At 43.0% G+C, this 27,310-nt stretch overlaps 2 protein-coding genes across 2 annotated transcripts in view; both read right to left on the bottom strand.

Annotated features, from left to right (window-relative positions):
• The window catches only part of fbln1 (fibulin 1), a gene marked incomplete at both ends in the record, with an annotated part of 101,836 nt that extends 100,439 nt beyond the window's left edge, over positions 1 to 1,397 (bottom strand). The window contains one exon of the mRNA XM_080737214.1: positions 1,334 to 1,397. Within this exon, the coding sequence (XP_080593340.1) occupies positions 1,334 to 1,397 (64 nt within the window). The remainder of the gene's footprint in view (positions 1 to 1,333) is intronic.
• A 4,846-nt stretch (positions 1,398 to 6,243) lies between these two features.
• LOC308294479 (transcription intermediary factor 1-alpha-like) overlaps positions 6,244 to 27,310 on the bottom strand; it is a 45,213-nt gene continuing 24,146 nt past the window's right edge. Inside the window, exons 13-20 of the mRNA XM_080737213.1 lie at positions 24,776 to 24,836; positions 22,492 to 22,666; positions 21,168 to 21,324; positions 20,264 to 20,489; positions 18,319 to 18,442; positions 17,181 to 17,255; positions 12,249 to 12,401; positions 6,244 to 10,537 (exon numbers count right to left, since the gene is read on the bottom strand). Coding sequence (XP_080593339.1) covers positions 10,121 to 10,537; positions 12,249 to 12,401; positions 17,181 to 17,255; positions 18,319 to 18,442; positions 20,264 to 20,489; positions 21,168 to 21,324; positions 22,492 to 22,666; positions 24,776 to 24,836 — 1,388 coding nt within the window. The 3' untranslated portion in view covers positions 6,244 to 10,120. The remainder of the gene's footprint in view (positions 10,538 to 12,248; positions 12,402 to 17,180; positions 17,256 to 18,318; positions 18,443 to 20,263; positions 20,490 to 21,167; positions 21,325 to 22,491; positions 22,667 to 24,775; positions 24,837 to 27,310) is intronic.

Below are 27,310 nucleotides of genomic sequence, written 5' to 3'. Positions count from 1 at the left end.
TACTTAAGTGGTTCTCAAAGTGGGGTCCAGGAGCGGGGATCCAGGGAGTCCACCACAGCAAAGTTAGTTCATTTGCCATCAAAATCACTACTTTAACATACTTTGCATATTCAAAAATCACAGATCTACAAGCTCACAGTGTGTCACGATGTGGTGTGTTGTGGGCATGTAGATCTGCTATTTTCAAAATATTTGGTAAATTCTTTGGGGGGAAATGAGAAAAGTATTGATAATAATTAAAATAACTTTGAAGATTTTGCTTTACAAAATATCTTATCAAAACATAGGGGGGTCTGTCTGCATTAAGGACAACTTATGAACCTCTGTCACCTGACATAATCCTTTCAACAGTCACACTGTAAAAAAACAGATCTTGATCTTTGTGCATTTGACAGCCATATCTTTCGGGTCCAATGTGTACCCTCTCGGGGTTACTGTTACTGTGCTTTTGATGGTCACTTTCTGTCATTTTAAACTGTCTTTTTAATAAATTGAGTACAAAGGGACTCCAATGCAAACAAGCCTAACAACAGCTCTTTTATTTTGTAGTGTTTATCCTTTTAGTTGACCCCAACCCTAACCCTAACCCAGTGAACTGTAGGCTACTGTCCTGTACCTTTTCCTATGCAAACTTAATTATAATAAAGTATTCAATCAATCAATCAATCAATCAATCAAAGCCTACCTATAACTGTACCTGTCTGTCAAGAACAGAAAGAAATGGAAACATGACAGAAATGAAATAAAACAAAAGCGAACATCCAAAGACACCGAAAAGTGCTTTTAGTTTTATATGGTATGGTAGCCTATGGTATGGTTTATATGACATGATGACATGTCATCTCTCATTCGTTATCCACTGTTGTTCAACTTGTTCTAAATTAATCTCTGGGACAATAAAGCACTACCCAAAAAGTCCAGTGGTGGCTGTGGTGCTGCAATATAGAAATACTCTGTTACAAGTAAACGTCCAGAATTAAAGACGTAGGCTACTTGAGTAAAAGTACAAAAGTATTGGCATCGAAATGTACTTTAAGTAGCCTACCAAAAGTAAAAGTAGCCTATAGTCATTATGCAGTATGTAATTTTTCTTTTTTAAATAGCAGATCTACAAGCTCACATAATTGTAGTGGAGTAGAAGTAAAAGTATTGATATTGGAAATACTCAAGTAAAGTACAAATACCTCAAAACTGTAAGTAGGCTACAATATAGCCTATACTTACAGTTACAGCTTACTTTCCACCACTGAAAAAGTATTAGCCAAGTAACTGTCCTGGGTCAAATATAGATTTTGTTTTCTCCCCCCATTACAACAAAAAGGTAAGAACTTACCTTGTCCGTGCACCAGTCCAACCAGAGCGCACAGAAACACCGTTGCCATGCAGAGAGACATCATCATTGCACAGAGACAGAGAGATCAGCTTGTAAAAGCAGCAACACTACAAGTAGATCCAACAGATTGCTGATGTTTTGGGAACTAGGTGTGAGTAAACAGACACTCTCTCACGCTCTGCAGAGCTGTGCCGTTGTGGAGGTTCTCCAGTCCTCTCAGTGAGTGTGTGTGATTGAATGAGAGACAGACTCACTCCACAGAGACTTTTAATTATGCCTCGGAGAGGAGCGGAGGGGCGGTGCATGCATGCACAGCGTCTATGATGCTGCGTGGGGGGGGCAGGCTATTGGTTCTCAACCTGTGGTTCGGGACCTCCCGGGGACCCCATGTGATTTTTATTTTCCTCAGATGACAGTAAAGTCACAGTTTAGGGACGTTTAAGACCTTTTTAATACCTTATAGATAGATGCCTACCTCAAAAGGAAAGGAAAGAAAAAGACCATAGGCCTATAGCCTACTGCATCAGAAGTAGCCTATCAACAAACTATGCCAAGAAAACTGGTCAAACATCAGCCAAATTGTCAAATAATATAAGAATTGATTGATTGATTGATTGATTGATTGATTGATTGATTGATTGATTGATTGAAGACTTTATTAGAAGTTTGCATAGGAAAAGGTACAGCAGAGAGGCAAACATTGTGAAAATGGCCGATCTAGCCGACCAATGCCTCACGTTGTGAGCTTGTAGATCTGCTATTTTCACAATATTTATCAGTGTAACCCAGTCAAACAATATGTAATCCCTCAGGGTGGGGGTTTTCCATTTCAAATATTATTATTTTGGGGGTTCACAGCCTGAAAAGGTGGGGAACCACTGCTCTATATCAGTGGTGGAAGAAGTACTTGCAGTATTTTATTAACCCATTAATACTCAGTATTTGAGTATTAATAGGTGATACTCAGTATTTGATACACAAACAAATACGGACCAAGGATGCTGGTCTCTGGTTGGCTACAGGTATTTGATACACACTATTGTTACACAGACACAGAAACACCTAACGCAGTACTTGCGCACTCTGCTGGCGCAAGTAAAAGCCAATTCTTTGCCATCTGGCCAGTGATGTATATCAGACCAGTTAACCATATATGGAGACCCCTGGTATCCATATGGAGATCCATGTACTGTATATAATATACAGTAGGCTACATGGATCTCCATATGGATACATACAGTATATGGAGATATGCTGTGAGAGCCCAAACATGCTTAGGCTACTCAGTTATTTGTTATGTGAAAGTCCTATGATGTCTATGACATCTGACATCATACCCTTTTATGCCCATACATGGAGATCCCTGTCTGTAGAACCAGCCACACAGATATGGGCTGTCTATGCCATCTGTCTTGGCCATATATGGATTCTGTTAGTGTGGTATGTGGCCTCCATATATGGGCATTCCCATATGAAGTCCTGTTAGATATGGGCTTAATATTGATGACAAATCGGGAAATTCCATGGGCATAAAAGGGAGTCTGTTGAGTGTGACATCACAGTGAAGCCAGAGTGTGATGTCAGAGCGGCAAACCCATTCCCTGACATCACAGCAAAGCCATAGACCTGTGATGTCACAGTGATGTGTCAGGGGAACCACAGTGTCAGGTGTGACCTACAGAGATACGCAGATACATGGACAAGATGTGCCGGTTTTCATAGTTAACTATAATAAATTGCATCAATTGTTTGCCTGTATCCTACACGACTTTGTCCTCCTTCCATGTTCTAATATTTGGAAGTTAGATAGTTTAAATGGTCATTTGATGTGTTTTTTTGCATAGTTTAGATTGATGTCAGTACGTCAATTGTTACTTAATGAGTGTCTGCAGGTTTCCTTGATCTGTACAAAAGTAATATGAAATATGAAAAAAATTATATGAGCTCTATTTTGCCTTAGGGGAACAAATTATACCAAATGAAACCACATTATATACGGTTTTCCACATTTTAGTATTTCTGACAGATTGCCCTGGGGGTCACATTTTCAAAAAGAACGTCATAAAGGTTCTCAAACTTATCTTGAACTGTTGAATGGAGCGCACACACACACGCACACACACACAAGCGCGCGCACACGCAATCACGCACACACACACACAGACACACACACACACACACACACACACGCGCGCGCACACACGCACGCACGCACTCACACGTACACGCACACACACAGGAATCTACCATGCAGGAAGAACCGAGGAATGGAGAAATAATTGCTAGACTACATTATAATAATAATTTTATACCAACTAAGGTCCTCTGCAAATTCAATCAGTCTACTGGTTCTGGGCACAGTGACAGAGAGGCTAAATGATGGTTTTAATCAGAAGCACATGTCTGCTACACATGCTGTAGCTGCTGCTGCACCACACAGCTATAGTCTAGAATAGAGACATCACGTCGCTGTCGGCCAGAAAACTCTTATCTATCTCCATATTCTAACCTTTTTTTTGGTGTAAATTAATTAACACCCCTACTTGATCATACAGCGTCACACAAGCATCAAAAGTAGCAGATCCACAAGCTCAAATTGCGGTGCGAAGCGATGCATTTTGCACTTGAAGATGCTACTTCCGAATTTGAATCTGGAAAAGTAACATTTTCCACCCGGCAGAGATGATGTTTTTTTTTTCGTAGCCTAATATGAATGTCCTACTTCATCAGACTACAGTGTCACACACAAGTAGCAGATTTACAAGCCCACAATGCAAGAGTTAAGACTTAAGAGGTGCATTTGTCCCCCACCTCCCTCCGTACTGTGCATTGCAGGTCTAAGGTTAAGTATGTGATGGTATAGTATGACTGATGAGGGTGGTCAGCGTGCTTCCTATGAGGCATACAGACAGAGCTTCCTATGAGTTATAGATCGGCTATTTGCTACTTTAGAAACAAGTTAAAGGAAAGTGTTTGTGTGCGTGTGATTGATAAATACTTAACCAATGAAAGGTATAGAGCTTGCACTAAATAGCTTCATTATGAAGGCATACAGACAGACAAGGCCGATACAGAGATTTCCCATTCTGCACACATCACCTTCTCAGGTCCTTAGCGATACACATGGCAAGTTTGAACTCAAGTCAATCAGTCAAAGGTTCTCGACTCGAGATGTTGTACAAGGGACAGACATACACCAAGATCTCTTGCTTTCTCAACAAGTAGGTCGGGAGCTACTTGTTGCTAATTTTCGGTATCAGGCGGTAACACGTGGGAGTCTGTCCCCGCTACAATGCGCTAGACCCCTGGGAGATGGATTGCTGAGGTGGAGCGCCACACCTACCATCAGCTCCCAGTACTTGCCGCAACAAGAGAGTCTAAAATCTCCCCAAAATCTTGTATAGGTCTATTTGCGAGAAGCATGAACTAGGTTTAACTATTCTTCTGCCTATACACGTACGTTGTGTCCTAGTATGAGCGAATAGGGAAAGGGGATCAACGTCACTGGATTCCTTGTTTGGGTGCGTGTCTCAAAGAATATGCTTATTGGCAGAATCGCGTTTAGAATATTTGGTGGTCCTCTTGGACTCACTGCACTGAAGGAAGCATGAGCATGAGGTCAGTCCGTTGTCTCCCCAGGTGCGGCAGAGGGAGAGCGGAGACCAGGATTACATAGGCAAATGGCACTGGGTGGAAAAAATGGGTTACAAAATTGCGGGATAAAAATTATAATAAAAAAATTATAAAAAATAATATTTGGTGGTCCTGTTTAAAATGTTCACAAGATCGGTGGTTGTTGCAGTTATCCGCTCTACAATACTTCACCATAATGCTGCGCTATGACAAAATAAACCCATAAAACGTAACAATTCCAATGGTGAAAGCTGTGTTGTTTGACGCGGAGAAGGAATGGCGGATTTGTCCAAGCCCCGAAATACCCGTATCATGTGTGTCTCAAAGGATGAGCTTTTAACCACTGCTCCTGTCCTTATCTTCTCAAGTGGAGTAATGGAGTCATTTCATCAGATACAGGCCATAAGAGCTGTAAAGATTATTCCCCCAGAACCTGCTTATCCAGAGAGCACATCATCACAGGGCAACCTTTTCCTTTCATGCCTTGCAGCCAGGTTTGCACTTTGTGGAGGACTCTTCTTCCTCCACGACTTAACTCCATGTAGGATTTTTTTAAATTTTTAAACAAGAACCAGTAGCAGCAATCGAGGGCACAACAAAACCTCCGTGGCTCCGAGGTGGAGGAAATGAGAGCTGCTGGGGTCATATGTTAAACTGTGTTAATCATCTCGGGGGGTGTGCTGTGCCCCGCTTCTTTTGAAGCCCCCACCGAGCTTGTCCTGCCATGTCTGTGTCACTCAGTGGAGGGTCACTTGGTAACAGACATCGGGGGCCGCTCTGCATGGGGGCCCTCCCTCTCTCTCTCTCTCTCTCTCTGGCGGCCCCGGACCCCTAGGGTATTGTTGCCTTGATACCGGAGCATAGCCCGTATAAAAGCTTGTTAAAACTTGTTACTTTAACTGTACATGGGCTTGTAAAAAAAAGACAGGCAGCCGCACCTCTAGCCACAGGCAACGATATTATACAGTGTAGCCGTTGTTAGCAGAACACTGGGTCGGGGTTCCCGTTCGTGGGTCGCGGACACCGTTTTTATAGGTTGCAAAAAAATATCCTTTTTTTAAAAAAACCTTTGTTTTCTACAAAATTGACAACAATTTTAAATATGAAAAATGTTTGAGATTCAAAAAATGTTCTAAAGGATTAATGGGGAATAGTGAGAATATCTAGCCCACCACTGGAGCCACCAATCTGTCGAGACTGCATACAGCACTACATAATAATAATAATAATACAGTAATAATATATACACATACAATACAATTGACAGAAAATCTGAATTCAAAAATCACAAAGTCATGTTTTATTTTACCCTGTGTAAACAGCAGCAAGTTAACTTGCATGCACATAGAAGAATGCTCAGACGTTTTGGCTCTCAGTAAAGTATCTACATATACTGTATATTACAAATACGTAAAAGAAAAAGAAACACAAGAACTATATGTTGAATTAAACTCTAGCAAAAATAACATGGTACAGATGACATGGTACTGTCAGTCAGACTACATCTCAAAAAGTGTAGACAAAAATAAAAAGCAACCAAATAAATAACAGACATTATGATGTTAACCACAACATTTAAAGATGGCAGTCTTCAATGTGATCAACGTAAAGTTTTGAATTTCATTGAATTATGTTGAAAATGATTAACCTAAATAATGTAATTATGTTGACATAATGATTTCGGTCGCTAGTTTAAAGTCTTCTTTCAATTTCCATGATATGTGTTTTTGTAAACTATGGTCACGTTATTTTTTTAAATGGATGATAAAGTAATGCTTCCAGGGCTTCTACAGAGTGAAGACACGCCCTCGCTGCCCTTCCAGCCAATAGCATTCGATTTACAGTTGCTTTTCGGGACGGGAAATTCCACGATTGTGGATTTGAATTCACAGAAAATGTATGCAGTACAGTAAGTACTGTAAGTACCCTGGACAATGTTGTCACTGTCGGGCAGAAACCTTGTATCTCCATATTTCAATTTATTAATGTTTTAATTTGTGAATTTCTTTCGTCATACAGCGCCACACAACTTGTGACAAAATAATACCTATATTTGATCCAATGGAACTTAAGTTCTTTTTTCCATTTTGTGAAAAGAAGCAGTTTTGGACATACAAGGTTTCCACCTGACAACAACAATGTATAGAATGTGACTCCATGTATTAAAGAAGGATAGAATCTGTACGAGGGAATTACAACGATGTCAGCACAACAATAAAGACTGTCCAATCCAATTCTCCGTTCTGACTTCTGACATTGTCAACCAGTAAAGTAGCCTGACACTCAGCCTGAATTGACATTTCGTTTCACTTCATTATTCAGTCTGAAAGTTCTTCCCTTGGGGGCGATTGCAGGGATGGGCGTTGCCAAAAAGAGGCAGTCTTCAGCGATTGGTTCACCGACCAACACATGACATAGTGTTGTTATCATGGTTATGTGTGGCTGGCTAGTGGCTAGCTAGCCTGTTGCTTGCTAGTGCTACTTGCTAACCAAAGAAACAGTCAGAATAGGAGCACTACGAACTAGTAATCAAACACAACATAACATGCCTGCTACTGGTGTTTCATAGCGAGATCGATACGATCGCATTTTACCACAATTTACCGCATTTTAGCGCGACGCGATGCGCGGTACGGTACGGCGGCAGCGCTGGTGTACTTGGAAACACACATGAGTTCTGGGAAACCCCCACCCACGCTGATCACAAGACGCTGATTCACGACGCTGATTCGCCGTACGGATTTTCAACCGAGGCAGGACTCTTCAATGAGAGCACTTCTAGACCCCTGAATCGCCAAAACAAAAAATTTAAAGGGGTGTGGCTAGCGATTCAGGGTCTGGAACTAGGCTACCAGTAAAGTAGAGATCGTGTCCTGCCCAACACCGGGGTGTAAAGGTCTCAACGGAAGAGTAGCGAGACCATGCCCCCAGAACCTTGGGTGAACTCTGAAGTGCCATGGACATGGTGGCCGTTTTGAGGTACTGCAGTTGGGGCCAGAAACATGAACGCTCATCTAGGCTTCTTTGTATTGACGCGCGTTCATACCGGAAGTGCTCGTTCATGAATTGGAGCCCCAGCGCGTCCATGAACACAAACTATGACGCAAAACACGACACATACGCCCCACTACGTCACGGTTTTACTACCCGGAAGAAGGGGTGAAAACGCCTCATGCGCTGGGTGAGCAACTCAATGCATATGGACGGGCAGGGATATCTGGTGTCCTCTCTATTCTTCTTATAACTCTATGAGCGAGACCAACTCCAACTAGTACTAGTGATATGGTATTAACACTACCATTATTTGATACCATGGATAAAATAACGCTTCATTCATTAAAATAAGTCCTGTAATGTAGCTTTAAATCCCAGTCTGATTCTTTGAGCTATTTCTTGAGGTATTTCTTCAGATTCAAACTGGCCACTATATACAGTACATACATACTACAGTACATCCCATAATAACAATATTAACAGATTTAACACGAAGGAAAAAGCATGATAATTCTTTTCATTACCGGACACTAAGTGTGATCATTACACATTTCTGTCAGCTGTCATGGGTTGGATTCGTTCAGGTTTAATTTCCTTTTAGGAAATGTAGACTGTCTGATATGTTCGATATTTATATTTGATAATATCATTTTTTTACAATTAAATTTAAAATATCTACAAGGTCACAATGTGTCGTGATGTGATGTGTTATGAGTTTGTAGATCTGCTATTTTTCGTATGAAGACGTATACAGGGCATACCTCATCTTCTTACATTATAATTGGTCCTCAGTAATGCTCATTATACTGTAACATGGCACCTTTTCTGCCCATCATCGATAGGCAGGTTTGTTCATTTCAAACAAGATTTCAAACTTCATTTTAGATTTTTTTTCCCCCGTTACTTCTATTTTAGCATGCTAACATTCCTGGAAGAGAAAGACTGTGGTTTCTATTAGCTTCAAATTATCTCCACTGATGACAATGTCACTGGGAGGCAGGTTTCTGAACTGTCATTCGTAAATGAATGAATATCCTACAACAGCATCACTCAAAGTCATCAAAAGCAGCAGATCCACAAGCTCAAACAGCGTCAGATTTCCAGTTTGTACAGGGGTTGACACTAAGGTCTCAGAGGCATTTGCCATCGGGCAAGTACAGGTCATGTTGTACTTAGCCCAAAAGGTCCCACTTCTGGTGTACATTTTCCATTGTAAAACAATAGCTAAAATGTACACTTGTAGAACTAATTAATGTTAAATCCAATCGATAACTTCCGAGTGGTGACAGTCAATTTGAAAAAACAGAACGAGTCTATTGTAAAAAGGTAGCATTGTTCTTCATGAATAGCCAATAATATTCAACGAAGACGGAATGCCCGTCGGGCAACCTGAAAGCAAACTCGAACATTTAATTTACTTGCCATGGGCAGTCGGGCAGCTGTAGATCTGCTACTTTTGCCATTTCAGAATAACAGAATTTGAATCCTGCAAAGTAACGGTTTTGGACGACATGAGGAGGTTTCCACCCGACATAGACGACATCATGTCCATATGGCGCTCACGCACAGTGTTCCAACCTGTCCGAACACATCAACCATTGAGCTGCTCACAGCTCAAACATCCTGTTACCTGGCGTTACCAGCACACACAGCTTTAGCTGAAACAATGTAAACGTGGACTTCTCAGGGTTGTGGAGACGATGCAACGTGGGCTCGAGAATTACCAGGTTGTCAAAAAACCCCGGCGCTCCTCTCCAAAAGTTTAACTGTCGTCAGCTTGCACCAAAAAAAAGCGCTGGGAGAATATGAGGAGCACACCAGCACGTCCTTACCATAGAAATGCATGACAGAGAGGCGCTGTCAGCTGAAAATGATGATTTCTATGAATATACACCTGTTTCTGTGGGAATTTACTGTAGAATTATGTGTGGTCCACATCCGGTAAACGTGTAGAGAACAGCTGAGAACAGCTGACATACAAGCTCACGTTGTGTCGCAGATGCGACCGTTGTGAGCTTGTAGATCACACTCGGCTCGGCTCGGCCGCGACGCCGGAACTGCCGCCCACCTTCTGTATGCAATGCACGATGGGACGTTGAAAACGTGTGGATACGGCCCAGTAAGTCGTTGAGAAAATGCCAAACAAAAACGGAGCCCTGCCTACAGGCATGGCTGTGGAGTATGAGACCTCGTGGAAGCAGGAGTGGCGTCTCCCTCCTCCTCCTCTCCCTGGGGAGTGTGGGGGGTGTTGGGTGCTGCTGGGGTCTGTGGTTCTGCATTGGGTGCTGGGGTCTCGGGGCCTGTGTTGGCCACTAGGGAGTGGGGGTCTGCATTGGCTGCTGGAGTGTGGGGGTCTGAATTGGGTGCTGGGGAGTGGGGGTTTGCGTTGGGTGCTGCTGGGGTGTGGGGGTCCGCAGGGTGGTCCCTCGCAGCAGTAGGTGCAGGGGGAGACGCAGCAGGAACATTCCCAGTCTCCATCTTGACCTGGGAGAAGGTGTGTCCAGGGTACAGGACCTTCAGCTCCTCTTCAAACTGCTTCTCTAGCTTCCTGATGGCCGCGGCCACCTTGCTGTCAGCCTGCCACCACAAATCAACAAAAACGTGCTTTTTATGGCATTACTCATTTTATTAGCATTGGATTGTCAAGTATTACAAACAAACTCCCCTGGCTGTATCCACTTGAAATCAGCACTTAATATAATGTTTCATCCTCCTCACTAATGCTCAATATAAGATGGCACCATTTCTCTCAATGGAGGGCTGTGGACAGTTCAGAAACCTGCCTAGCATGGTTCAAAAGGAGTTTGAAGTTACAATGGGTTTGTATAGGAAGGGGGCGCGTCTGATAAAATGTCTAAACACTGCATCAAGCAGCTTAACAACAGTCTGGGGTGCCAACAACAACCTGAGTAGACTTTAAAATGACCCCCTAACATGTTTGAAAGTGAGATATCACTTTTAATGTAGTCGACCCACCCTAACTATTAGTGGCAGTGGGCCCCCGGGGGCCCCCGCTCCAGATCTATTAGGCTTTCACTGGCCCCCGGGGAACAGCTCCAGATCTAATATGGCCAGCGACCTTGAACAAGGTCACAGACGGGAGCACGTTCCTAACATGCACTTGTAAAGTATCCACTGACAGGCTACAAGTCACCATGGTTTTCACAAGGGCTAAGAATCACTTAAAGCCACCCCCCCCCCCCCCCCAAAAGTCACCAAAGACATTAGAAGCATTGTTTGGATTCTTAAACGTCGCTTGTGAATAAACGTCACTGTCAGTCAGAAACCTTGTATCTATTTAAACTTTTTAATGTTTTTCTTCTTCGTTTTCTTTCGCCGTAATAGAAAAGTACAGAAAATAGACAAGCCTAGGCTGTGGGTCAGCTACTTTCGATATTTGTTGAAATATTTGAAAGTTTCTGTATCTTTTAAAAAAAAAAAATATTGAATCTATGAAAAATATTGATTGAGATTGTGACTAAATAATAACTACACAATCCATTGAAACAGGTTATTTTTCCCCCCCATTTTGTGCAAAGTAACCGTTTTGGACATACAGGGTTTCCACTGCAGACGGTGATGATAAACTGGTGCCCTTTAGGTTGACATCTGTACAATGGAGTGCCTCACATTCCTCTGAAGTGTGCTGCTCTGTGCACAATACAATAGACTTGGAAACAAAGCCAAACAAAGTGCCCATTGTTTTAACACACAGGGGGGCTTCTTACCTCAGGGGTTCTCAAAGTGTGGTCCGGGGACCCCTTAGCCGTCCTTGAGAGGCTTCCAGGAGGTCCCCAGCTAAATGAGTTAACCACGTAAATCCTACTTTACACATACTTTCTGGCCTACATCTTTGCACAAAGCGCCCAAAGTTTGTTTCACGCCCGTTTTAGGGTCATATTGGCCAAGCTTTGTGGGATGCTTAATGAAATGAACTCATAAATGGCACCGCTCACTTCACACTAGGTGTGATTGTTTTTAACCTTGGATGCCTATTTTCGCCAACAATGACAAGCTCAATATATGGATGCCAGGTTGAAAGCTTTTACTGCACTTTGGCAATATTGTAATTGTTACATTCATGCCAATAAAGCTATTTGCGTTCCTTTTCTGACAGTAAACAAATGGAACCCAATCTAAACCTATTCTAACAGCGACAACAACAATCTTTTCTCTCATTGTGGAGCCTGGCATAGCATCTTTTCAGATGGGAGGTCCGTGGTCCGAATCCCTATCAGTTCAGGTGTCCGTCGTTGAAAGGAAAACGTCTGAGGAAGCCATGTCTTACCTCGTGGAGAAAAGCACAGTTCCTGAAGAGCAGCCTCATGTCAGAGATGAAGTGCGCAGGTCGCTGGTAGCAGGGACTCTGTTTAGCCTCCAGTCTGGTCTTCACCATGGACATGTCCATAGGTGTTACACTCTGCCCGCTTTCACTCGCCACCTACACACATATAGAGACCATGAAACAATGGACAGATCCAATATGTATTGTCAATCTCTGCAAGCTCATACTCAGCACCTACACATATACAGTATAGACCATGAGATATTATTACTATTAGTGTGGTTGCCTACAGCAGTGTTTCTCAATCTTTTTTGGCTTGAGTACCCCCTTTTCCTGATTTCTGAATCCAAGTACCCCCTTTACCCGACAACAACATTTTGCTTATAAAACTGCAATTGAAATATGTGATAACCCCCATTTCAAGAATATACAATCACAAATAAGAAGTCTTCATGTCAATATCTTCAATATATTCAAACAACTTTAAAACACATCCCAGTTTCCTGGTAGGTAATTTGGGCAACTCAAGTTTCTCCATGTGTCATCATTAAACATAACAGGTTTTTTCCCCTCCTAATTCAATTTGAGTTAATTCCTTATGAACAATATTATCATGATTTTTATTACTTTTTACTACTATTTGTATTTTTGGGGGGCATTTTCGAGTACCCCCTGCAGTACCTCCCTGTACCCCCATTTGAGAAACACTGGCCTACAGGGCAACCAGACTATAGTTCTAGTCCATCTTTATTATTATTTCGTCAAGAGTAACCCCAAAACCCCAAATGTTCATTGAGTTGAATGGAGGAGTTAATTGGTTCCCTGTTCTATTCCCTTTTCTCATTGGACTCGATATATAATGGATCCGAGGATTGGACAAGCTTCAAGTGACATCACAATATCTATCTATAAACTAGAAATACTGTTCCTACGAAACAGTGTGGGCTCGCATGGAACACCATGTATGGGCTTAAAGATCTACCCAGGATTTCATGTGGGTGTTGTTGTTATCATGTCGCACTTGTTGGTGGTGATGTCACCAAGAACGCTGCTGCCTCATTGGCTAAAGGCCCTACCTTTGTACTGTCTGTATTTTTTTGAGGAGAATACATTAGTATATAAAGATTTGGGAGAACATACTGGCCCACAATTAGCCAAATCTATGTCCATCTGTGTGTGTCTGTGTTTAAAGGTGATACACCGTGAAACTTTTCCTATTTTAAAACCTTTTTTTGGGGTCCCACTAGCACCTTCTATCCTCACAAAGTCCCATTTCTGACCGTTGTGTCTTTCTCTGGTTTTGGGAAGGCAGAAGTTAAAAGCATCCCACGGGTTCTCAAAACAGGCTGTCCAGATTTGCTGCCGTTTTTGAAGATATATACCGGTATATATTTTTTCAAAAATATATTTTTCTTTTCAATTTTTTTTTTTTTTTCAAAAAGATTTTGAGGGGGGGTGGCGCAGTTCAGGCCAAAGGTGGTACTGCAGCTGAAAATGCTCTGAGAGCCATTCAAAAATGAGAGAGGCTCTCTTTTCAGGAGTGGTAATTTAGCCTCAAACCTTTTAAAAAACGTTTTTGGGACATAAACAATATGACATAAATACTTTTTAAATGCATGGTGTATCACCTTTAAGTCGTCCAATGGGAAAACCCTTGAAAAAAGACGGGGTGACGTCATCCAATGGGAAAACCTTTGAAATAACGCAGAGTGACATCATCTAAATGAGTCAAATCTATGTTGTCTGTGTGTGTGTGTCTCTGTTTGTGTTTATGCCCGTAGCCAATCAGTGACATTGGGCCGTCTATGCCCGTAGCCAATCAAATGGGCATAAATGGGCATACGTCCGAAAATCTTGAGGATTGGTGGATTGGTGAGCTTCACATGTCAGACTAGAGGCCTGGTCGGACTAATACTAAAAGTATTAGTTGAAGTTCAGGCAAAGTCCAGTATGTGGGGTTGTTTTTAAGGACGGGATAGTCCCCAGACTTTGCCTAGGTTTTGGACATGTCTTCCGGCAAGTTTTGGACATGTCTTCCGGCATGAATTGCAACTGTCAGATGTGCAAATCGGTGTTATTAGGAACGATGCCAACAGTTTGTGTTGTGTGACGTCAGACCAGAGCTACGGTCAACCTGAATAAGAGGCGACACCGTTTTTTAAACATCACATTTAGTCTGAGTACGACCAAGAGGAAGCATACACAGGTAGTGTCTACTATCAGAATCAGAGAGTCAGGTATACGTCTCGGGTCCTCCTCCATTGAAAGTGGCCACAACAACCTCTACTGTCAAAAGATGAGAAATGGACAGCTCCCCTCATCTTCCTGTCGGAAAATCACCAGCTGTGTAACCAGCCAGAAACAAGGAGACACAGACCAACCAAGATCTTGCGAGGACTACATCTCAGACAGGAGAAGTAAGGAAACATTGGATGACTTAAACAGGAATGAAAACCTCATGTGTGATAAAAGCTTCATTGAGGTATCGGCTCTGAAGAAAAAACAGCATGTCCATGCCAAAGAAAAACCTTTCCAGTGCATACAGTGTGATAAGAGTTTCAGTCGGTTAAATATACTGACGATACATCAGCGTGTGCACACAGGAGAAAAACCTTTCCACTGTAAACAATGTGACAAGGGTTTCAGTCAGCTAGGTCATCTGAAGACACACCAGCGTGTCCATACTGGAGAAAAACCCTTTGTGTGTAAACATTGTGACAAGGGTTTCAGTGTGTTAAGTTCCCTGAAGACACACCGGCGTGTCCACAGTGGAGAAAAACCTTTCCACTGTAAACAATGTGACAAGGGTTTCAGTCAGCTAGGTCATCTGAAGGCACACCAGCGTATCCATACTGGAGAAAAACCCTTTGTGTGTAAACATTGTGACCAGGGTTTCAGTCAGCTAGGTCATCTAAAGACACACCAGCGTGTCCATACTGGTGAAAAGCCCTTTGTGTGTAAAGAGTGTGACAAGGGTTTCAGTGAGCCAGGTAACCTGAAGACACACCAGAGGCGTATCCATACTGGAGAAAAACCTTTTGTGTGTGAACAGTGTGACAAGGGTTTCAGTGAGTTAGGTTCCCTGAAGACACACCGGCGTGTCCACAGTGGAGAAAAACCCTTTGTGTGTAAAGAGTGTGACAAGGGTTTCAGTGAGCTAGGTACCCTGAAGACACACCAGCGTGTCCACAGTGGGGAAAAACCCTTTGTGTGTAAACAATGTGACAAGGGTTTCAGTGTGTTAAATTCTCTGAAGAATCACCAGCGTGTCCACAGTGGAGAAAAGCCCTTTGTGTGTAAACAGTGTGACAAGGGTTTCAGTGTGTTAAGTTCCCTGAAGACACACCGGCGTGTCCACAGTGGAGAAAAACCTTTTGTTTGTAAACAATGTGACAAGGGTTTCAGTGAGTTAGGTAAGCTAAAGAGGCACCAGCTTATCCACAGTGGAGAAAAGCCCTTTGTGTGTAAACAGTGTGACAAGGGTTTCAGTGTGTTAAATTCTCTGAAGAATCACCAGCGTGTCCACAGTGGAGAAAAACCCTTTGTGTGTAAACAATGTGACAAGGGTTTCAGTGTGTTAAATTCTCTGAAGAATCACCAGCGTGTCCACAGTGGAGAAAAGCCCTTTGTGTGTAAACAGTGTGACAAGGGTTTCAGTGTGTTAAGTGCCCTGAAGACACACCTGAGTGTCCACACCACATAAGAGCTTCAACCAGTTAGATATTCTGATGAAAAACCTCCATCTCCACACTATACCAACGGAGTTGTCCACCGGATGGCACTGACAATTCAGGCCATGCTTAAGCGGAATGTGGGAGGTAGAAAGGCCTCAGAACGAGCCCCAGGAGTTCAATATCTGAGTTGCAGATCTGTTTTTTTCACTGTAGTGTTCCCCTTCCTGCACCAATCCTTGTTGATGTAAACATTTATTTAGCGAATGCAAAGTCCCTAAGCCAAGCAGTTGCCTCCTGGTTGGCTGTATGGAGGATGACTAATCTTCCTTGCAGTCTTGCAGTTGAACAGTGATGGTGTGGAGTGGGATGGTGACAACACTCCAGTCCAAGAGTTCACTGTATTTCTTCCAGTTGGCTTTGTGGAAGTTCCAACGCATCTTCATTGGGCTGTTAATGACTGTAAACAGCAATGCCCCCTCCCCGTTGTAGTCTCCCATTAGATCTTTCAATCACCCGATCTGATCTGATCAGAGTAAATCCATCGGCAGAGATTGGCCTGTCCGGACAATAGCTAGTTAGCCATGATACAGCCAATTTGTCTGCTCTACGGTAATTTTGAATGGACCGTACATTTCCCAAGACGACAGCGGGAATATATGGCCGCCTAATCAAGGAAGGAAAGAAAGTCTCCATTTCTCTCTTTTTCCACTCTTATGGAGGCCACTACTTCTCCCCTGTCTAGTAATCCTTAAGTTGGGAACAATGTCTTTGGAACACACGGAGGGCTGATCCTTGAGTGAGAGAAGAAACTCTCTGCTATACTGTATTCGCGCTCCGTGCGTAAAACTGTCCCTTACTCCGTTCCGCTTTACGTCCCCGGCCCGCTCGCCCGTGATCAAACGGGCCTTTATTATCGCCAGAGCTCATGTCCAGAAAATCCACGTATCTAACATCTCATAATAAGGCATCGTCGTGATCCGTGTATCAATTCTTAGCTGGCATCTCCAAAGAAGGATGAGCCCGATGCTTGAAAAAAAAGGCCCTTGTTTTGTTCTTTGTTCTACTGTATTCAACTGTACCGCCAGCTGGTCGGTCAGTGGAGAAAACAAAAAGAAACACGGATAAAAAAGCTATATAACAGAAGAAAAAAGAAAAAAACGAATACCCTAAAAACATGCCAAGCCTGGCAATAATAAGAGTCCCAAAAAAGAAGAAAAAGGACGGAAAAAGTATGAATAACTGCGGAGCTGTGTGTACTCACCGAGGGGACAGCAGGCTGGTGGAAGTGTGAACTCATCTCACTGCTAAACAACCGCAGCAACAGTCTCTCACACTTCTGCAGAGCGGGAAGAAGAGTTGACATTTGACTTAATGCACGGCCACTAACAGAGAACATAAATAGATATGGAGGTTTGTTTAGATAATAACTTAGATAAGAAAATATGCCTGTATATCGGTACTAGTCTCTCCAGAAAGCCTGTTGGCTCTAACAGATTCCAAAGAGCACACACGACAAACGCTTCCACCTCACAGTCTGTACAGCTGAAGCGCTTAAAAATGAGAGTAGAAAATGAAGCAGGTGTCCCTCCTCCCAACTTTCGTCTTTGTCATGTAAATAAGTTATATTGTTAGTCAAATTAGACAAAGCAAACATAGCTTGCTGGAAATGTATCATAGATTAAAGCTATAATCTGTAACTTTTCCAATAAAACAAATCTTAATGTCCTAACTATTAAATTGCTAAAGTTTTAGAATACCCACTCCATGAATTTCAGCCCCTAAAGCCTTCTGTAAATATGTTTTCTATGATACTTTCCGTATACGCTGTCTCCAGATCATACACTACCGGCCAATCACAGCGCGGATCATACACTACCGGCCAATCACAGCGCGTCTTGCCGTCTTTTCAGGAAGTAGCTTGCCTCAGCAACAGTGTTTACGCTGGTGTTGGAGTCTAGCCTGGGACGCGAGACCCCTCTATGGATGCGAGACGCAGGCGTCGCGGTGGTCCGCGGCCCCGCTCCGGTGGTCCGCGGCGACCCCGGGCGAAAAACGGCCGAAAAAAGCAATACCGCTACTGACCAGTAGTTGAGCAACTTCCAGAGTATGGCTTTAAGATATTTTTGCGAACAGACTCCCCCCCCCCCCCCCCCCCCCCCACACACCAGGATTCTATTATTGTTTCCGTAGTCGATGCCTTGTAAGGAAGCGCTTCTTTTCGGTGGAGCCGACTCGCCGCCATCCGAGTTATGTCGTAGAATTGTAAATCCCCCCCCACTTTCGGCACCTCTGCGCACTTCAAGTTACTACAGTGGAGCGCTCCCATTCAGCAAGCTGTGAACGCATCGACTACAGAAACGAAAATCACCACCAGGACCCCTGATTGGGTTTATACTGACTCGTTTGTCCATCGGGGGGAGTCCTCTCTCACAGTCAGGCTCTTCTTTGACAGGTTGGCTGAAACAGTCGTATTCCATCTCCGGCACCGTCAGGTCCCGACACAACGAACACAACCACTCCCCACTGTACACACGCACACGCACACGCGCACGTGCACACACATGCACATGCACACGCACACATAAACAACCAGAACACACTCAATTAAAAACAGCCTGTCGTAACAGCCTACAAACAAACAGAATTATGTCTAAATATTGTTTTGGTTTTAAGAATTTGTGGCGAGTTGCAATTAAACAAAGTCTCTTGGCTTTTCATAATTCAACCACATTGAACCCTCGTGTCCCTATTCTGTCGTCTTGAGATTTAGATTTTATACATCAGCAACTGTCAAAAGATTTTGAAAAGGCTTTAGTACCTTTATTTAATACTTACTTAATTACTACTATTATAGTAGTTTAAGTGAATGCAGAACTTTTACGTCATTGCTGTCGGGCAGAAACCTCTTATCTCCATATTGATCATAACTGCAGCGCCACACAAAAGCATGAAAACTAGCAGATCTCCAAGCCCAAAACGCGGCACGAGGCATCGCATTTGGAGCTTATCCACGAGTTTCCAACGCCCCATAGTGCATCGCGCAGACGTCTGCACCGAGCTTGCGGCGCCGATTTACAAGCTCACAACGGGTTGCATCTGCGACACGACGTGAGCTTGTATGTCTGCTGTTAAACCCGGAAGTTTGGTCCCGAAAGTCTCCAGTAAACTCCTGCGGAAACTTGTGGATAGATCTGGTACTTTTGGTATTTTTGAATTATAATCCTAGAAATAATGAGGTTTCCACCCGTCAGAGACGACAGGTAGTTTTTAATTTTATATTGTGGTATTGCTACTTTTAAAATCAGAGTACTTCTTCCAGCACGGAGAAGCACAAGCGAAGCACTGCTTTAGAGGGCCACGTAATCTTTCCATTGCCATAAGACCAGTTGTCCTCTGACAGCACTGATAAACAAGACATCCTTGAAGTCTAGTGTACTGTCTGCTAGTGCAGTGGTTCTCAAAGTGGATTCCAGGGACTTTGTGGGTTCCTTTATTTGGGGTCTAAATTGACCCATACTAAGTCTGTAACTCTGACAGTGTACAAATGGAACAAATTTGGTTCCTTTTGTAAACTGTCAGAGTTAAGGGGAGACCTTGAAATGTAAAAGGTTTGAGAAACGCTGTGCTAGTGTTTCAACCTAACGTTGTTTGTCTTTTTCAGCACCCTCTGGTGGCAGACAGAATGACATACATTTAGTACATAGATATTGACTACACCAGTGATTCTCAACCGTTTTAATTTATCCTTTCTTTTTTCCTCCTGGACTACAATCAACACAGTCAAATCTTCAGTGATAATTTAATTTAACACTGAATAAACTGGAAACCAAATGAACACACCGTGTTGAACTTCTGTTATTCTGTACAATCTCAGAGCGTTTGGTTCCGTCCTAATTATTAATCCTTCTCCCCTGGAACCCCCTCAAGGACCCTTGGGACGTCCCTGGGACCCCACGGTGAGAACCAGTGGGCTTCATTAAAACAGTTTTACTCATCAGGCCTTATGGGCTAGGACAGTGGTTCTCAACCTGTGGTGGGTCACCACTTGATTTTTGGGGGTCCCCAGATGACAGTGAATTGACAATTTAATGTATTTTTAATACAAAAAAAAATATCAAAGATCATCAAATTGTAATATAAAAACTGGTCAAATATTGGCCAAAACTCGGGCCACAATATCTATCTGTGGATCAGAGTCAAACTAAATGTCATGCTTTAACTCCTGCAATTCCAAGTGCTTGTCAGGGTGGGGGGTCCCCAGTTCAAATATGATTATTTAGGTGGGGGGTCACGAAAAGGTTGAGAACCACTTGGTTAGGGGTACTTGGGGCTGGGGGGTCTTGCCTGGGACGAGTGGACAGACTGGGGACATGGCAGCTGAGGTGGAAGGCTTTGGGACAGTGTCCACAGGACAGCAGCTGTCCTCCTCTCAGACACACCGCACACACTACTGTGTCTTCTGCTGGCCCTCCACCACGTCCCCCTACACCCCCTTCCTCCGTCTCTCCTCCTAGAAGCAAGGTGGTCCGCTTGGGGGTCTCGGCCTCGCTCCGGTCGCCTTGGGTTAGGGCTGCGCAGGCAATGAACAAAACATGACATTTAGAACATCTCACTAGGCCTGTCACAATTATTTATATAGTCGCCTAATGGCAATTATTTGAGATAATAACAATTATTATAACTCTTCATTTTTCAGAAAAAAAAGAATAACAAAAAAAAAAACATCCAGCTCAAGTGGTGCTTTTTACTACTTTTCCTTGGTTAAATATTGTTTTAACCAACACACATACAGTACCAAGGACCTTCAACGGAAACAAGGCCAGAAGGACTTTTATTTAGGGTGTTCCTTTTAGGCAGGGTTTTTTCATTGTTCTTTTTCCTTTTTACTGTACTTGTGCTGTTCTATATTTTTGTCTAATAAAATATCCAATCAATCAATCAATCAATAATACAGACATAAAAGGTGTTCAATAGCACTACTTTATGAAGAAAATAAAAATGACAAATTTGATATTATTATATCGTCATAATAATTTCCATGTAAAAAATTGAGAACCACTGTGCTACACTAAATGGAGCAGAGCCCTCATTAGTACAGTTACAGTATAAGGACCCGTGAAGGAAGTAAGGAGAAGGCCCATTTTCATTCCAATATGGCTGCTGTGCATAAAGAGCCTATTGCGGCACAGGTTTGAAATAATGGTTGATATTGATTTGAGGTCACATGACCCACATGCAGCAGCCCTACCTTGGGTCTTTGGCTGCTGCTGTGGAGGGGTGTGGGGGCGCTTGTTCTCTGTGCTTTGAGGAGGAGTGGGCACTCGCTGCCCTCCAGGCTGGCTGCTGGTTTGGGGCTGCTGGTCGCCTGTGCTGTCGGGGAGGTTGGCTCTTTGGCTGGTTTGTACCTGACACACACACACACACACACGCACACGCACGCACGCACGCACGCACGCACGCACACACACACGCACAACATTAGAGCAGTGGTTCCCACCCTGTGGGTCGGGACCATCAGGGGGGTCCCCAAGTTATTTTGGGGGGTCCCCAGATGATTAACTTAATTTGCAACATTGTTTTCTCACTCAACAGTAAACAAACCAACATAAAGGTTACGTGTGTATATAGAGGGTATCTGCACATTTGCAAAGTGACAATTTCAGGACGTTTTAATACCTCCAAAATGACAAATTAAACATTGGCAGAAATTGTGAAAATAGCAGATCTAAATGCTCACAACGCCTCTCAACGCGTTGTGAGAATAGAGATCAGCTATTTCCACAATAGAACCATGTTATACAAAATGTAATGCCTCAACTCTTAGTGCTCGCCAGTTAAAATATGATTATTTTGGGGGTTGAGGCCTGAAAAGGTCCCAGGTTAGAAGGTTTGGGGATGAAACAAGAGAGGTAAGGTTGTGATGGTTTGGACATGTGGAGAGGAGAGGCGATGGGTACAGTACATTAGGAGAAGGATGCTGAGGATGGAGCTGCCAGGCAAGAGGAGAAGAGGAAGGCCAAAGAGGAGCTTTATGGATGCAGTGAGAGGACATGCAGGAGGCTGGAGTCACTGAGGAAGAGGAACAGAAACAGATGATCTACTGTGGCTGACCCCTGATGAGAATTAGCCAAAGGAAGAAGAAGAAGGGGGAGGTTTTCCCAAACCTATCCATGTCAAATAGCCATATAGCCTCTAGCTGTGCCCCCAGTTTTTAAAAAGCTTCATATGTAATACTCTTTTCACTGACGAAAACTAAATAATGATGACAAAAACTATAACTAAATATATTGAGACGATGTGAGATTTTTTTTGGCACACAGCTAAGTATAAATCATCAAGCATCACAACGCCATCAAGCCCTGACAAAATATATTTTAGTCAACTAAATCAACTGTAGATTTGGTTGACTAGAATCTTGTGATATTGAGTCAACTAAAACTGAAACATTTCAGGCGGCTAAAATGTGACTAAGAACTGAATGGAATTTGTATTCAAAAGACTACGACTATGAAAGTACATCAACATTTTCTGTCAAACTGAACAGTGCATGTGCCACTGTCTCCAGTCCTTACATAGCTGACGTCATCTTCAGGCTCATCTTTGATGACGATGACGGGTCCAGGTGATGACCTGCGTCTTCTCTTGGCAGCGGAGGAAGAAGAGGAAGAGGATGAGGAAGAGGAAGAGGAGGCCACCGTGCCGTTATGCTGCTGCTGCTGTGTGTCAGGAGGCTTCCAGTGAACCGTCCTTGGGAGCCATAACCAGAGATACCCAAAAGAATCGCGTTAAAATAAAGGAGGTATAGTTGAGAAACCAACGGCACAAAGTAAAGACTTTATGGAATCAGTCCAGAGAGAGTGGGACGGAGACAGAGAGATTGAGAGACTGGCTGAGAGAAAGAGAGAGACTGACAGAGAGAGACAGATAGACAGACAGACTATTAGCTTGTGTTCACACTGGCTGCTCAAATCAGATCTTTTGGACTATCCAGATTGGAATCAGATTGGTTTGATCAGATCAAGTCTGAACAGCAAAAACGAAAGTAAACTTATTTTTGCTTATCAGATTTGAACGACATTCCCCAGGTGCTTTTAAATGCGATTCTAAAGATGTGTGTCAGCCTGAACAAAAGCCAGAGAGACAGATGAGAGCAAAGAGTGTCAGCAAATACATGTACATGTACTGTACATACCACACTGGTTATCATGAGACTGACACCATAGTTATGTCCATATATGGGCATTCCCAGACACTGGCTTAATATCGATGACATCAAGGATCTCCATATTCCATGTATGGGCATAAAAGGTTTTTTTTGTGACTTTTTTTTTGTGACTTTTGAAGAAAATATGTAGGAAAAGGAGCAAAAAGTGTGTTTTGGAGAAAATTCAAGATGGCGGAAAATCTATCATGGCGCAAGGAATCCAGGGAAAAAATATTTTTAATTTTCCGACCTACGGTTCAAGAGTTACAGGCCAAAACGTAAAGTGGGGTGTTATAGCGCCACCATGAGGCCAAATGACACAATTATTTTTTATTTAATCCTTGAAATCATTATGAACCTCCTCTCCAAGTCTTGAAACTGTAGCCCCTGTGGTTTGCGAGAGACAAATAATTGAATGTGAGTTTTTGCGATTCCCATTCTAAGGGGAAATGGGGAAAATTAATTCACTAATAAATTAATATCAATTAAACTATAGAACCTTTCTCTTAGAAAAGTAATAGCCCACGATTCCCGAGTAAGCCGGTCGATTTGACATATGGCGCAAGTGTTTGGTGGCAAAACTGTGGGACTAGTGGCGTGCCGAAGTTTAGGAAGTTCAGGCTACATACACACAGACAGACAGACACACAGACAGACAGACAGACACACACACACACACACAGACCCACACAGCCACGTATAGGGAGCCTGTGTTTCACACAGCTCCAAAAATCACACCCGTGTGAAGTGGAGCTGTGTGTGTGTGTGTGTGTGTGTGTGTGTGTGTGTGTGTGTGTGTGTGTGTGTGTGTGTGTGTGTGTGTGTGTGTGGATCATGTGTACCGATTTTTGTGACATTTGAAGAAAATATGTAGGAAAAGGAGCAAAAAGTGTGTTTTGGAGAAAATTCAAGATGGCGGAAAATCTATCATGGCGCAAATGGGCGTGGCCTATATGGGGAGATGCGTCATGACCCAAAGAATCCAGGGAAAAAATATTTTTAATTTTCCGACCTACGGTTCAAGAGTTACAGGCCAAAACGTAAAGTGGGGTGTTATGGCGCCACCATGCGGCCAAATGACACAATTATTTTTTATTTAATCCTTGAAAGCATTATGAACCTCCTCTCCAAGTCTTGAAACTCTAGCCCCTATGGTTTGCGAGAGACAAATAATTGAATGTGAGTTTTTGCAATTCCCATTATAAGTCAATGGGGAAAATTAATTCACTAATAAATTAATATCAATTAAACTATAGAACCTTTCTCTTAGAAAAGTAATAGCCCACGATTCCTGAGTAAGCCGGTCGATTTGACATATGGCGCGAGTGTGTGGTGGCAAAACTGTGGGACTAGTGGCGTGCCGAAGTTTAGGAAGTTCAGGCTACATACACACAGACAGACAGACAGACACACACACACACACACACACACAGACCCACACGGCCACGTATAGGGAGCCTGTGTTTCACACAGCTCCAAAAATACAGTAAATGAATGGCCATACAGTATAATATGGAGCATGACACGAGGCATGACTGACTGACTGACTGACTGACATGAGGCGGAGGTTTTCATACTAACTGCTCCCTACGGTCGCAATTAGAGAACAGAGTGTTAGCAGATACGGCGTACATGCACAGACTCCAGCTTACCCTGGTTTCTCGTCCTGGGATACAGCAGCAAGGTACCCTGGTGAACTCTGCTGTGCTTGAGCTGAGACAGAAGAAAAAAGCATATTTTAACCACTAAAGCTGGGAAAGCGTCACGATTTTTCAAAAATAGAAAAAGCGTGGTACTTCCTGCCCCTCTATGAGCTTTCAGATCTGCCATTTTTGAAAATGTGTGCAAATATTGGCTCCCTGGGACCCTGGGTCTGTGGCCAAATGTATTTAATTTTTAAGATCCTTGACATGAAAAAGTTTGAGCACTACTATATGGTAGCAACATACAGTACGTCTTTCATTGTGTATGGTCATTTGTCTTTTTTTATTTATGGTCATTTGTCTTTTATTTGTATTTATTCATTTAGTTCAGGTTATTTATTTATTTTCAGTGTAACATTATACATGCATGCAAACAAATGCAGATAAGGGGATGCTGCATGTTGATTCCATGGACGTGGCATATTAGCATATTTATGAGGGGTTGTTCCTACAGGCGTGGCAAAATGCATAATTCATAGATCCTGGAATTGTTAATTAGCCCTATTCACGGCCCGCCCACTCAGCATCCCCCTGGTGCTGAAGTCACGTTTTGAAGGGTAAAACCCTGGTAAAAGCCCATAGAGTTAACACAGAAATCGCAAATTTAATGCAATTTCCGAATAGTTAAGTATAAAATACGGCTAGCATGATCAAGAACACAAGATAATAAAAGGCACAAAGCATTATAATTTACTTTACCGTTCGAAATAATGATATGTTGGCTTTAAGTCCAGCTATTTCTGATAAAGTTTCCCCTTCTAAACTGACGTCAGCACCAAGAAGGCTCAAAGAAGGAGAAGACACCCACCCGGAAGTTGGCACACCACGGTCCATGCGCCATGACACTTTTGGGTGGCGGAAGTGGCACCGCTAATGTTATTCACCGAACCTCCGGTGCCACTTCCGCCATTCAAAGTGTCATGGCGGATGGCCATGGAGCCTAAAATGACGTCGGTGTCCATTCCTTCTTTGATCTTCCTTGGTCAGCACCAGGAAGTTGCTGAGATATTTGCTGAGTGGGCGGGCCGTGAATAGGGCTAATGAGGGCAAAGACAGAGTCAAGTTCAAGGTACTATATAAAACTCCTTTATATGTGTTTTTTGTGGGGTGAGAAAAATACTTAACCCATTTAGGCCTAACCTATAGAATAGGGCTAAATCAGAAATTAGCCTACAAAACAAATATGTTGCTACATACTGTACATGTACTGTAAGCCCCTCCCAAACAGCAAAATGTGTTCCCGGCCTGAATGGGTCAATACTCAATACTCAATACCCCTTTTTTGTTAGTAGTGGTCTGACCGCCCACTATATATTTTTCCGTCGTGTCATTCTGGTTAGATCCGTTGTGCAATTCAGTTTTTTCGTTCAGTTGATCCAATTTGTTTTGGGCCCACGTTTTATTGTTATTTTGTTAAGATATTATATTGATACACAAGATGAAAAGACAAAAAAGTAAGGAAAATAGGCCTCTAATACTGCCTCATTTTATTACAGCATGGCAGTGTTACAATAAACTCCTAAAAAGAAATTCGGAAACTATTATTTCACCAGTAAGACTCCCTAATCGGGAGATAAGCGACCGTTGGTCGCTTATCTCCATAAATAGGCCAAAAAGTAGTTTGTGCAAAATCGTCCTGATGGTGGCGCTAGATGGGACAGATGCGTTGTGATTACATGACTGTAGAGATACTGTGTACTGGTGTGCATGATTTTAGGGCAAAATCTGTAGGAGCAGGGTGACTGTAGAGATACTGTGTAGTGGTTTGTGTGATTTTAGGGCAAATTCTGTAGGAGCAGTGTCCAAAAATGTGTTTTTTAAAAATCAGCCAGATGGTGGCGCTAGATGGGACAGATGCATTTTGATGACATGACTGTGTAGTTATGAACAATAGCTAATGTATACAATTGAAAGTGAAAGAGATGACCTTTTTAACATTCCAGCATTTACAAAAGCAGTTTCTGTTAGCTAAAGGGTGGGCATCTGTATTTATGGTTGCTAATCTTGTGTGTTGTCTTCATTGAGTTTGGGAGAAATGCCAATACTAGCATGCAAGATGCAAGCTCTCCTGCTAAAAGTAGACACACCCACAGGCAGATCTTGATAGTGGACCCAGGTCTGTTTATTGCGACCGTAGGTCGCAGTTACTTGCACACTATCCAAACCTCCACCGGCTGTCCCTCCGTCACTCCCTCCGTCACTCCCTCCGTCACTCCCTCTGTCACACGTCACACGTCACACTTTTGCCCTGCTCATATCTCTGCAACCGTTGCCCCGATCCATGCCAGATTTTGCACACACACTCCTTGCCTGCCAAACTACAACCTCCAAGGACCCCCGGAGTTTCGGGGACCCCCAGGTCCCTGGGGGACCCCCAGGTGTAAAAAATTACCAAATGTGCAAAAATGACCAAATGACCACCCCAACGGGGCTGCTCTCTCTGTGTCACACACACACACACACACACACACACACACACACACA

The sequence above is a fragment of the Nannobrachium achirus genome, assembly GCF_963921795.1.
Source record: "Nannobrachium achirus genome assembly, chromosome: 11".
NCBI lineage: Eukaryota > Metazoa > Chordata > Actinopteri > Myctophiformes > Myctophidae > Nannobrachium > Nannobrachium achirus.
The sequence above is the reverse complement of the archived record's forward strand: the minus strand, read 5'-3'. Positions and strand labels throughout refer to the sequence as shown.